The 13,627-nt window shown below is 39.9% G+C and overlaps 1 protein-coding gene across 2 annotated transcripts in view; it reads right to left on the minus strand.

Annotated features, from left to right (window-relative positions):
- TRAF3 (TNF receptor associated factor 3) overlaps positions 1-13,627 on the minus strand; it is a 107,900-nt gene that overhangs the window by 24,017 nt on the left and 70,256 nt on the right. For both annotated transcript variants that reach the window (XM_019518534.1, XM_019518533.1), the window contains exons 5-7: positions 10,733-10,837; positions 9,560-9,727; positions 2,229-2,309 (exon numbers count right to left, since the gene is read on the minus strand). In XM_019518534.1, coding sequence (XP_019374079.1) covers positions 2,229-2,309; positions 9,560-9,727; positions 10,733-10,837 — 354 coding nt within the window. The remainder of the gene's footprint in view (positions 1-2,228; positions 2,310-9,559; positions 9,728-10,732; positions 10,838-13,627) is intronic.

A 13,627-nucleotide genomic window follows, 5' to 3' on the forward strand; every position in this document is an offset into this window, starting at 1 on the left:
TTAATGTTGAGGTGATTAAAATCATCTACTTCTGATATATACCTACTTTGTTTTATCTCAGCAGGAACATGTCATTTGAAAAAAATACAAACAGCAGCAAGTCAGGAACAGCACATGTATCATAAGAGGGCTTCACTAGGGCACTAATCCTTCCATCTTCTCAATGCTAAACAGTCACAATTTCCACATATTAAGAGCAGTTGTTCTCCTACAATAAGATATTGCATTTTCTTCATTTCTATACTATAGAATTTTCCTCAAACTGTTAGGCAGGCATTTTCCTATGTTATATTATAATGGCTGTCCCTAATCATGCAATTATGCTTCAATTATAATTTCCACAACATTAGAAGCAAAATTAAACAAACAAATAACAAAATGATGATGCAGGGCAAGATGGTGGTTGGTTAAGTACCAACTCTACCAACAATTTCAGAACTCAATTCTGCCAACACTTACTATTAAGTTCAATGCTTACTAATGTAAGTTGAGCTATTGTCTTTAATGGAGAGAACAACCAAAAAGTAAGGGCTAAGTAAAGGATATACTTATGGTCCATCCCTACTCAGAGTGGCACTGAAGTCAGGACTTGGGAACATGAAGAAGTACTGCTCTTACAGGGATCAGGGGCTAATCTCAGTAGTCAGTGTTGGCAGGATGGGCCCCCAAGGCTGGCTTTTCTGTATGTCATTATCGACAGTACCTAAGTTTCAGTTACAAAAAGATAATGTATATTATTATGCGCAATGCCTCTTGTACTTTTTAGACTACATGTTCCTTAGGGTAGAGATGACTTTCTATGGTTGGAAGGTGCCTAGCACACTTTGGACAGTCTGAATTATCAGTCATACCATAATATTAAAAGGATTTATGCATACATGAAGAAGAGAGTCTAACCCAGAAAATCTAATGGACTACCTACGAAAAAGGAAAGTTCACTCAGATGCTTCAAAGTAATGAATCTAAAAGCAGAAACAAGTGTTGGGGACAAATATGCTCTCCTCCATCTCAGAGGACATAATAAGGCTGACGGTTTTTTTGTTAAGGAAGAATATGCACATGTGCAGCTGTTGTTCAGATTCATATAAACACAGGAATATTCACACAGAGACCGCATGATACAAAATAAATGTATATGCTCAAAGTACTGACTGAAGCTTTTACACAAGTTAAATCCATTTTAGTACCTCATCACACCTGATCAGGGTGATGCCACACTGGAAAAGACCAATGGCCCAGCCATTCATTCTCTGAAAGCAAGCAACTCTGGAGGTTTCAAGGAAAGGTTACAACTTTCTATACCACAAGCAATACTAGGAGCAAGTTTCTTCTTTGTTTTGGGGTAAACAGTTACCATCAACTCAAACAAGGAGATTGATAGCTTTTGAAATTTTATCCCAGTAATATGAAATACACAAAATAATATTATTTTTAAAAAGGATCCAACATTTAAGTTATATACTTAGCATTTATCCTGTGGCAGTACATTTCATAGGTTAATTATCTACTGCATACATATTTTCTTTCTGCAATTTATAATAAAGGCCTATCAAGTTCACTATAATTTGAACAGCCTTCTACATACTATTCACCATTGTGTATTGGCTTAGTTATTGTTTATGTAAAATACTGCCAAAAGGTCCAACACTTGCGTGGTATCTGAATATCAGACAGCATCTCTCCCTTCTTTCCAAGTTTAGCAGTCTTATTTTAAATATTTTTCATGGTCTGGCTCTACATGACAACTATTCTTTTAACAAATTCTCTACTCCCTTTGTCAGCTCCAGTGTTAATATATGCTACTAGTGTTTGAGATTTCTTCATTTATACTGACATTTCTTCACTGAATACTGACAAAAATACCCATGACCTAACATTATCCCAAAAGACTGCTCTACTGTCCTCAAAAAATGCACAGAACTCCATTTTTATGAAGAGTGAAAGCAGGGAAGATAAGATAATCATTCACAAGCCATGTGTAATAAACATAGAAAATTAGGAAATTAATTTCTGCAAGATAATTTTCCAAGAAATCATTAAAACTACTGAAGGAGTAATCACACAACTGTGTGGGAGAAAAAGCTTTTCTTTAGATCTCACATATTAATAAGGAAATGGCTTCTGGCAAAATTCTTGCAAGATCTTATTAATAACAAAGTTCGATGCTGAACGCTATTGAATAGACTGCTATTGAATTTTTTAGTGAGGTTCTAGGCATGACTTCTTACCTCGCTCCTCATGAGTGTCTTAACACTACATTTATGAGGACATGAAACCATGACACATGGGCAGTCTGTATCTTCATGTTTCTAAAGAGACAAAAAACTGCAATTAGCTATTCCACATGTGAAATAAGCCATTGACTGATGAGAAGACTTACCTGCCTAAAAAAGGTATCCAGCAATGCTACAATTAAAAAATAAGTTACATATATAACAAACAGTAAATAATGAAACTTTGTTTCTGCAGTATTTGGAAGAGTTGAACATAAAAGTCATGCTTTCACTGGATAGGTATTTCTCAATTGTTTGTGTTTCAGAAAATAAGGAATCTATTGTGCTTTCCTGAGCAGGAAAATCAGTTGGCCTCAAGTTGTATCATGTTCTTACTTATAACAAGAAAACATCATCATAAAATAAAAGACTTATCCCCATGAATCATTCAAGAGGATGCACATCATTAAGAGTGAGTAGAACTATCCAAGACAGCATTCTTTCCATTATCAGCATAGGGTATACAGGAAAGCTATACAGGCATTTATGCTGCTGATAATCAAAGAAACCTGCGTTCCCATATACAGTACATGCATTCTCTCTTTTAATTCTCCTCAGACTTTGGGTACTGAATTTTTGCACTCTATATCACGCTACTGCAAGAGAAGCTTTAATTGTATCAAACTGCCATGAATTTTTACATTATTTGAGCTAACAACTGACTTTTCAGCTAAGCAATCACGAGAAAAATAAATGGGAAACACTTCTGTTCAAACTGAACTGAGTTTAAATTTTAATTTTTTCTTTTCCATTCTTTCCACCACAACAAAAACCTGAAACTTTTCATTGCACGTCAAATGCACCATTCAACTCAAAGCAAAATGTTCAATTTTGAGCACTTACAGAAAGTGAAGGAAATAAAGGACTACATTTATTCACAAAACTGCCAGAGGAGGAAAGGGAAATAGTGTCTCCCTTAAACACAAAACTCCATTGTCAGGCCACTTACCCAGAATATGAGAGACCTTGGTTAAAATCCCTTCTCTGAATAAGTGAGTACATATATCACTGAGACCTCTCCTGTGAGCTTTCCAGACACCACACTACAGGTGTTCTGTGGTGGCACTCTCTCAGGTCCTCCAGGTGACAGTTTCACTCTGTATAAAACACCAGGATTCACTGAGACAGCAAGGGAGAGAGGACTATCTAGCCTGGTAGCTAGGGGACTCATTTGGAAGGTGATGCACTGGGGTCCAGCCATCCCCCAGTTGGTCAGTGTGTGCATAATTGCTGAGCCATGTGATAGCATCCTCAGCAGCCACGTACAGTTTCTGGAGACCTCCACTGAACTTAGTAAGCAGACAGTCAATAACCATATGAGACATGGTGTGCGTTTTTCCACAGCTATGGTCTGGATTGTTGTGAAGACCCCAGTGGCGGGGGCTGGCCACACACAGACCTTGCTCTGTCCAGAACTTATTCAGCAAGGCCCACTGATGGAGTGGCAGATAAAGGCAGGTGGACAGACTGTAGGATCTGTGATAAGGAATGTTTGCTGATAATATCGACCTCCATTCCTCACACCAGAGGGTCTCTGCTATGCAGTCCTGGTGCGGCAGTTTAGACCACGCTGGGTGTCACGATGGTAGATGTGCAGCAGGTGGATTTAAAAGATTGTTGTGCAGCAGCAGACTTGGATTAGCACAGATCTTCTCCAGTAGCTTGCTAGCTGCAACCTTCCATCAGATATGAGGTGGAACAATGTTGCTCAGGACTGCGAGCCATGTTAGATGGGTCAGTTGAAGGGTTCAAGATGATGAGCATCATCAAATGTAGCTGCATGTCAACAAGTTTGGTGTGTGACGACTGGTCCCAGACTGGTATGCGGTACTCTGCTGCAGAGTACAAGATGACAAGAGCTGATATCCTTAGGTGCACCCCAAGGTGACTCAGCCAGTTTAAGGAGATTGAGGCACAAAGCATAACTCATCTATCCTAGGCATAATGCTAGACTGAACATTGAGGTACTATAAACACTTGAAAAAGACAGCAATGAGAGTTAAAATGCAACAGCCTCTGACCATTCAGGTAGATGCTCAGCTCCGAGGCAGCACTGGCACTGTGTAGGTGGAAAAGGCTGGAAACTGTCTTATTAATGCTTGGCTGGAAGCACCAAATCTTGTCGTAGTCAGCCAGCTTTGCAACATCACTTTTCAGACTGTGTTCTAGCTCAGAGAAATCCAAGCCTGGAATTCACAGCAGATTCCATGAATATAGATGAATTTCTGTGACTGGGTTTGTGGCAGGTTATTGGTGCAGATGTTGTACAAGGTTGGAGCAAGCACAAATCCCTGAGGCAGTCTCTTAGTCTGTCTTCTCCAAGTACATGTCTTCTCACCCATGTGCACCCTGAACCATCTATTGTAAAAGAGCAGTTCAACAATGTCAGTCAACCGTGCAGGTAGGACAGGTAGGATTCTTACTATTTTTTTGAGCAGACCGGTGTGCCAGTATTGTATCCTGCTGCAGAGTCAAGGAAAACAGTGCCTGTCTTGAGGGCCCTTTGGAAAGTGTTTTCAATAAATGTTGTTAAAGCAAGTACTTGGTCACACATAATTCAACCTTGTTGGAAGCCCACTTGATCGATACTCAGGATGTCCTCTCCCTCTGGGAGTATGCGCTGTAAAATCAGGCACTCCAGAACTTTAAAGCAGACCGACAGCAGTGATATTGGGCGGTAGCTTGACACCTGGCTTAGATCTCTTCCTGGTTTGGGAGGCCAATGACTCTTGACATGAGCCAGATCTTTGACAGCTTTCCCTCACATTTGACCCTTGTAAAGAGTTGACCAAGAATGAGCATGAGGGCCAAGATCCTTCAGGGGAGATGCTGTCATAGCCTGGGGCTGTGCCAGACTTAAATGCTGTCCAAAACCTTGTTAAGTTTAAAAAGTGCCCAGACAGGTCTGAAAGATGATGGGATGGGCTGAGAGTTCGCTCACAGTAATGATATAATTCTCTTTCCGATTCTCCTCCTTGCTTCAGAAGGTGAGCGATCTGCTATTTGTACAAAGTCTACTTCATCTGCAATGAAACCAATAGGAGCCTTTCCAATGACATTGTACACTGGATTAGACCCTATTTCAGTAGCAGAACACTTCTATCTACCCACACTGACCAGCAAGGCTCACTCCTTGGCCCTGACCACCTGCTCTTCAAGGAGGTTGCTCTCACTTCTGCAGAATAATCTACAATTTTTTGGTATAATAGTGTAATTGATTCTTTAATTGTCATAATTCAAGTAAATTTTTTGCACAAATGTAGGCAAATAGAGGTGGATAGCCAGGCTGGCTTGAAGTGAGGCAGAAGGTTGGTCATGGTGGCGCCTTAGAGACTAACTGTTTCAGAGAGGCACAAGCTTTCATTGGCCACAACCTACTTAGTCGGATAGCCTTACAGCATAAGCTAAAAATACCCACGTTCTTTTAAAACTTTAAATGCAAGTCCACATTACTGAATAGTCTGTCTGCTGCAAAGGGGATTCCCTACTTTGTAAGGCAACACTCTATGAAGACATGAACCCATACAACTATTTTTATTTCTATTTGCATATCCTTGGCTTATTTCTCGGTACAATCTAGTAACACATCTGCACATCCCTCTCCATCTTCTGTTCAAGCCTCTGAAAAGCTTTCCCAGCTTATTCACACACTGAAAAAACTGATGACTACAAAGGCCAAAAAAGGAATCTGAGCTCTATGTAAGCAACTGGATTGTACAAATCAAAAGAGACAATCTCTCTTTCATCTGGTTTTGTGGCCCAGTTACAGACTCTTTAATTCCCACTGATAGCATACAATCAGGTACCTTCATCAGCATTTGTGTAATTGCAGCCATTACAGTCATTCCAGCTTTAAAAAAAATGTAGGTACAAAAGCATTAGCTATTTGATCAGCAACTGTTCTCAGCTCTTCTAACAACAAATACTGTAGGATCCTAGATACATCCAAAATCACCATGACTGGAAGGAAGCTGTCCTGACTGAACAACTTTTCACTGATATTCTGAATGCAGGAAAACCTAATGTTTCTGATTTACTTAACTTCTATTAGCAGGCATTACTGCAAGTCTTCACAGGCTGTTGCTCTCTCCTTTATTTTTTGCTGAAGTGACTCATTACAAAACTCTTTCTGACAGAACTCAAACTTTTTGCTTTCCCTCCTACTAAACCGAGTACATTTGCTTAGAGACTATAACCTCACGTGCTACATCTGAACCTCCTACAGCTGCTCTTTAGCTGTTATATAGCCTTTCATTCTGTAGAATAAAGAACACAGAATGGGAAGAAGCTTCCAGTCTTGTTCCCTTGTTATCACAGGTGACCAGGTCATTTAATCCAATTCATAGCTTACCAAGCTCCATCAGCATTTAAGTTTTTAAATACTGAGTTAAGCCCCATCCAGTGTTTTCCAATTCAAAAGCTGCTTTGCAACCTCACTGCTTGATATTAGTAACTTTCTGCTAATTTTTAGACTGACCTTACTGATGGCCAATGTCTATTCATTTGTTCTTCTGCCAGTATTATCCTTTTTGCTTGAACTATGATTTTTCTCCCCTGGTGCTCAACCTCTAATATGTTTATTTTGCTTGGTCAAGCAAATCAAACTCTCCTAAAACAGGCAGTCAATTTTCCTGATCATTTTAGTAGCCCTTCTTTGCACTTCTTCCACTGTAAGTTCAGTTCCTTTTTCTTGAACAGGAACAAACTGAATTGTACCCACTATTCCAGACAAAGTCTCACTAGTGCCTTATCTGATGACACTGACACTGCCTCATGTCTAGTGGAAATACTGCACCTGATGCATATTTGCTTTTCTTCAGAGCCACATCACGCCTATGGCTCAGAGTCTTCCTGTGTTTGATTAGTAAACCATGTCTTTCTTTTCCAGTTGTTTCCAACAGAAATTCCAATTGTTTCAAAGCAGAAGTTCTTGCTATTAGTGTCTAAGTGCATGACTTTGTACTCTGTACAGTTGAACTTTATCCCACTTCTGTTCCTGTAGTTTTCAAGATCATCCAGCTCTCTCTGGATATTCTGCCTCCTCTGTACTGATGACCCCTCCTAATTTTGTATCAACAGCAAGTCTGTGTCAATAACAAATTAGTTCATACTTACTCTGTGCTCCAAGGTCATTAAGGAAACATATTGGCCCCAAGGAAACCTCTGAGAAGCTCCTGTTGTACCCCCTGTCCAGCCTGATATTTTCTCTTTCAGCAAAAAGCCTCTACTCATTAACCAGGTCTTTCCCTAACAACTCTTCTGCAAAGTCAATTTTCTCCAGCTTGTCTAATACACATGGCTCCACATCTAGTGCTGTACTGAAGTTTAGATAGATTAGATCTACTGCATTTTCTTTGTCTTGAATGTTGATTATCTTGTTAAAGGAAGAGGCTGTTTTGATCCAGCACAAATTATCTTTGGTGAACTCATACCAAATTTTATCTAATTTTTCTTTTACCTTCCAAAGCTTGCCTATACATTCCTTCAAAACTCTGTTCCAAAATCTTGTCATCTGTGCCAGATTTAACTTAAGCTACAGCTTAGGGCCTTACAATATGAGGGGTCTCTGAATAAGAAAAAAAACTGGACATTGTTCTAATATAACAAAAATATATGTATATATGGTTTACAGTTATTATTCATGTTGAATTAGTAAATTTGTGCAGAAATAACATCTTCATTTTAAATATTCATCTCAAAATTTCATGAAAATCCATTTTCATGGATTATTTTTATCGTATGGGGTCTCTTAAACTGGGCATAGTTTACGGCCTCAGCATGTTATAATCTGGCACTGCTTGTCATCAAGGCTACTGCCAAACTAACAGGCCCATAGTCACCCTGATGACTTATTCCCTTCTTTCGAATGCAGGCACCACATTTGCTATTCTGCTATCACCCATGTAAACATTCTTGCTCTGTCACCTTGGATGCAACTTTCAGAATCCTGAGATGAAGACTGTGTTCCCCCTCAGTTAGAGCACAACGGGCATTTTCACATGTGCTCTGGGACACGGAGCTTGGTGCTTTAATTAGCAAGCCACGCTAATTAGAAGTGCCATGCACTGAAAAAATGGTGACAGGGTGCTTTGAACTAAAGCTCATTGAACATGTTTTATTTCAAAGCACCCCACTGCCATTTTTTCAGTACGGGGACGCTGATACAAGTGACACAGAAGGCTGCTGGAGCACATCCATTTCTGTGCTGCAGCAGACTCAATTAATCGATTCTGATCCAATGTGCTGGATTCTCTCTCTCTCAGCATATCAGATTCTAGTATCACTACAAAGGCACATATAGAATCTCTTTGGACTGGGATGTAATCTTAGTCTTACAAATGTGAGAAAATCTCTATCTACATACACACACACATATACATATGGATCAAGAGACTCCAAGAAATCTAGGAAGTCAGAGAAAAGGAAACACTGTACAAATATGATTTTAAAAAAACCAAAAACCCACACACAACAAGAAGTTATATGAGAATGCATCACATGGTTTTGAAGCCAATGTGGGATGATTCAGATAAACCACAGCTAAACAGATTCCATATTTTTTTCCATATGGAACTAGAATTGAATCCCCCATTTCTAATCCATAGTTCTATCCAACTTACAATATGCTGCTTACCAGTTATCATTAGGTGAAAAATAATAATGCTCTGTCAGTACCTAAACCAATGGGTCACATATGATGTGCACAGATAATAGGTAGTGTTGGTTTTGATGCTATGTTAATTTTCCCCCTTTTTCCCCCATACTAGTGTATACAATTCTCTGTCATGAATGCGGAAGGGTACACAGCTGTTTTGGAATGCTATGAACATCCCAAAGACAAATGAATGATAATGCACTTTTCCTCAGAAACACCTAGTCCAGCATAAGGATGTTTTGGTAAGATGGTAACTTTATGCAATGTGCCAATTTAAATGTTGGCATTCATTTTTTCCATTTATATTTAAAGTTCAGCATTCAGATTTTTCACTGAAAGATCTGAAAATTCTATATTTTTAAAACAATAATTCTTTGCATTTCTGACATTAACACATTTCCCATTCAATCCAATGGGAGGTGAAAGCTTACTCAGCAAGTCTATTTTGACAGCGAGCAGTAAATTTCCCTCTTGAATAAAAAGGCAGAAGCAAATTTGGTCTAATTAATATTGAAAGCCCACTACTCTGATATTTCTGATAGCTGCAAAAATAGAAGCCTGCAAAAAGTTAGTCATTATTCTACATCACATGCAATAACTGGTTTCAGGAATAGAAAAAAAAACACTGCACCTGTAATGTAATCATTGCAACTTGGCTTTTACAGTATTTACATGTCGTCTCTCGATATTTACAGGTCTTTTCTACATGGTCTGGCAAGTCTTTTCTCAGTATTTTTTCTTTACAATCAGCACGAGGACATGAAAGTTCTTCAAACTGGCAGTCATTTTTCAAATGCATCTGTAAGATAAAAATAATTGAGTGAGTTAAATGTTGTTTCTTCTCATCATATCTTATTGCATCTCATTAAACAAATTCAGAGCCAGATTAACCTTGAATGTACATCCCAGTATACCTCAGACCTATGCATAACTACACAGAAGTAGATTTACTGAGATGCATGTTCTCACATTAGGGTAAGTCTATAGAATGAACTGCAAGGTAGTGCAGAGGTACCCAAGCTAGTCTACACACCAGGAATCTAGCTGCAGCAGATTAAAACTTCCCCACAGACTAATTTATCTCTTCACTGTCGTAAACCAGTCAGCATGAAGATCTGTGTAGGTGCAGCCAGTACCAAATGAACTTGGCTATATCTAACATTATATAGCAGACAGCCACATAGACTCTATATCCTCTGACTCTCAGATTTCTGATACTTCATGCCTGAGAGAGCAAAGATTAAAGGTTTTCTTAGGTATCAGGAGATTTCAGAAGCTTGACAACTTACAATAAACTTTCAAGAACTTTTGAAAGTTCAAACCCTACAATAATGAAATACCAAAATAACTTCTTAAAAAACAATTTTTAAAAGCATTTTAAGTGTCTGATAACAGGATGGTAAATTAAAAAAAAACAAAACAAATGTTTACTACCTAGAGATATTTGGGAAGTTAAGGCATATTAAAGATTCTTCAAATGGGCAGCTCTTACAAGGTTTGAACATTATGAACAACTGTTCAAAAACTTTTAGGCACCTAGATAAGTGGTCTGATGTTCACATAGACCGGAGTGCCTCAAACTTTTATTGAGTGGGTAGATACCATAAACTCATTCTTTACATGTCAATTAAAAAGCAGAATATCACAAATTCTACTCCACAGTAATATCTATAACCAATCAAATTTCCTCACAACAATGACTTAAATCAGGAAGTAAATAGATTGCAATTGAATCCTAGATTCAATTCTGATTTTTCTTCCATTCTCTACCTTGAAAGTAAGTGTATTATGTCACGTTACTTACCAGTAACTGGCCCAGGGTTAATTGTTCTTTACAGCCCTTGTTTTCATTTCTGCAATATATCTGAAGGGCAAGAAGCTCCCTCCTACAGCAATTATCCTTAAATACCTGCAAATTGAAAAACACTTTTTTTTTTTCCCCAGAGAGACATTTAAAACCGTTAAGAACACAGAAAAATATAAAAACTGAAGACATACAACCCCACAATACCAATGCTGGTAAATTCTGACTTTAAGCAAAATAGTCAATTGAATGTGTAAGTCAGAAAAACAAACTTTCTTTCTTGATTATGCACAACAAGGAGACACTTCTCCCATGAAACATATTTAAAGTAACCCAGTGAAAGAGAAACAATTGGGTTTGTGCCTCTCTCAAGTCTTTCTGGAATATAAAAAAAACCCTGAAAACCTCCTTCACTCTCCCTTTGGATTTTACAGGACTTTTCTGCTTGTTGTCACAGTGATAACTGGGATCCTGTACCAAACTGGAATGCCTATGACAAACAGAGAACTAGCTCATCAGAAATGACACCATAAGACACAAAAGAGCAGAATGTCAGCTATTCAGAAGGGGACGATATTTTTGACATTAGGTTCAAAATTCTGGTGATCCTTTGACATTTAACATCCTATCTAAACTTCAACAATTAACTCACATTCTGTGGAAAGAGACTGCATGAAAGACTTAAGTATTCACTAGATCTTCAAGTAAAATCTCAAAGTAAATGCCCTCACACATCTTAAGCTAGTCTTCATATAAAATTAGAGATAACTAGATTTTTAATTGCTTAGTTTAAAAAAAAACAAAAAAACAAAAAACCACAAAACAAAACAATAGAAAACCTTTTCAGCAACAAAAAAATCACAAGTTTCTTTTAAAGTCCCACAGCACTGTAGATGTTGCTTTACAGTGAAGCAGTCAGAGGGGTATGATGCAAAGTCCTTTGGAGTTTGCAGGTATAATGAGTAACCAAACAGTCACTTTGGCAAGCTACACCTGACTACAAGTTTACACCTCTCTATTAGATTCAAAATTAGTCAGAAAGATCCATGCAGCTCCAGATCTTGAGTGCAATTCTTATCAAGGTATAAAGCCCTACATTTTCATTTGTTTCCTTTAAAATAGATTCTGCGGTACATGTAAAATCCTCTCATAAACGGAGCTTTCTCTGTGAGTATATTACTTTGGTGCTTTTCTTCCTGCACTGTCATACCAATGACTAGAGTTTGCCTCATAGTCTCTGCCCTGTACTTCAAAATCTTGTATGAAATTGTTCCTGGTGAGATTCATTTTTTCCTACATGACTACCTAAAACAGGTACAATCCACAGAAATTGTCACCCCAGAAGTGAAGAGTTGCAAATAAGAAAAGAGCTTTCAGGGGAGCCAACCAAAATCTGTAAAACTAACTCTGGCAAGAAACAAGGTAAACATTGACCTCAGTGTTAGACAGATCACTTCAAGATCTTTTTGACCAAATAACTTGTTTTGGGGTCCTCCAAACCCTTTCCATAAGAAGTGCATCACTGGAAGGATGAGGTACCAAAATGAACTGTTTAATTCAGAGGCAGAAGCTGTGATTTTTATAACAGAAGTTGTCTTAGGAACTAAGGAAAATGGATCTCCAGGTCCTGCAGAGAGGGAAGCAGCTGCAGAAGACAACCATGACACAACGAAAGAGTTTGTGTTAAGTGGAAAAAGGACAGACAGACAAGGAAATCCTAAAAGGGAGGCTACACCCACCACTTAAACAAAGCTTTTTTTGTGTGGTATGTGGCAGGTCGTGGAGAGTGCAGGGGGCATGGTGGCAGATAGGGCAAAAAGCAGATTGGCATATGGGACAAGGAGCACAGGGCAGGAAACTGAAAGCAGAGCAGTGCATCAGGTAGGGCTACGGGTCGGCAAAACGGAGCCCTGGGCCAGACGTGGGCTGGGAAGGGCTTTGTCCAGCCTGCGGCAGGTCCGTTAATCCTGCCTGGCCCATGCACCGTCTGACCATGGCGCGTCCTGCCACCCTTCGGCACACAGTGGGGCTGGAGCAGCTAGACTGCCTTTCTAGGCAGTCCAGCCAGCAGCGGCTCCTTCCAGCTGCCGCCACTGCTGCCCCCAGCCCTGCGATACCAGTGGGGACCTACGCGCACAGCCCCAACCTGGCCTGCCCTGTACCTACTCCAGACCAGCCTGCCCAGCAGCAGTGGGGGCAGCAGCCAGGCAGAAACTGTTGCTCAGCACTAGGGGAAAGCAAGCCCTTCCCCTCGCCGCTGCCAGGCCCTTCCTGCTGCAGCTGCCCGGAGCCCACATAGGGCTGCCCTGCGGCTCCTGTGCACTTTCACTGCTACCCTGCAGGGCAGCCCAGAGGCAGCGGTGATGGCAGTAGAGACTCAGGGGAGCCAGGCATGGGCTCCAGGCAGCTGTAGCTTGTCTTGACAGCTCACCAAAGCTTGTTAAGCAGCCCTCCAGCCAAAATAATTGCATATGCCTGAGGTAGGGGAAGGACATCAGAGTGGCACCCAGGGAAAGTGTGGAACTTAAGTTGTGGCTTGCCTGCTAAAAAGGTTGGCACCCAATGCTGTATGATGAACAGTTGTACAATAAAATTGTCTTCCCAAGAAAAAACTTTCAATAAATCAAACAATAAAAATGACTAAGCTTAAGGCGGGGAAAAGTTGGAGGTGGGGAGCAGAGTCCCCCAGGGCTCGGTCCTGGGGCCTGCGCTGTTCAATTTCTTCATCAGCAATCTAGATGATGGGGTGGAAAGTAACCTGTTTAAATTCACTGATGACACCAAAATTTGGGGGGAGGTGAGCACGCTAGCAGGGAGTGAGAGATTGCAGAAGGATCTGGATAGGTTACAGGAGTGGGCTAACAGGAACAGGATGCGTTTCAATACGGACAAGTG

Source organism: Gavialis gangeticus, unplaced genomic scaffold (assembly GCF_001723915.1).
Source record: "Gavialis gangeticus isolate Ggan-Ray unplaced genomic scaffold, GavGan_comp1, whole genome shotgun sequence".
Lineage (NCBI taxonomy): Eukaryota > Metazoa > Chordata > Crocodylia > Gavialidae > Gavialis > Gavialis gangeticus.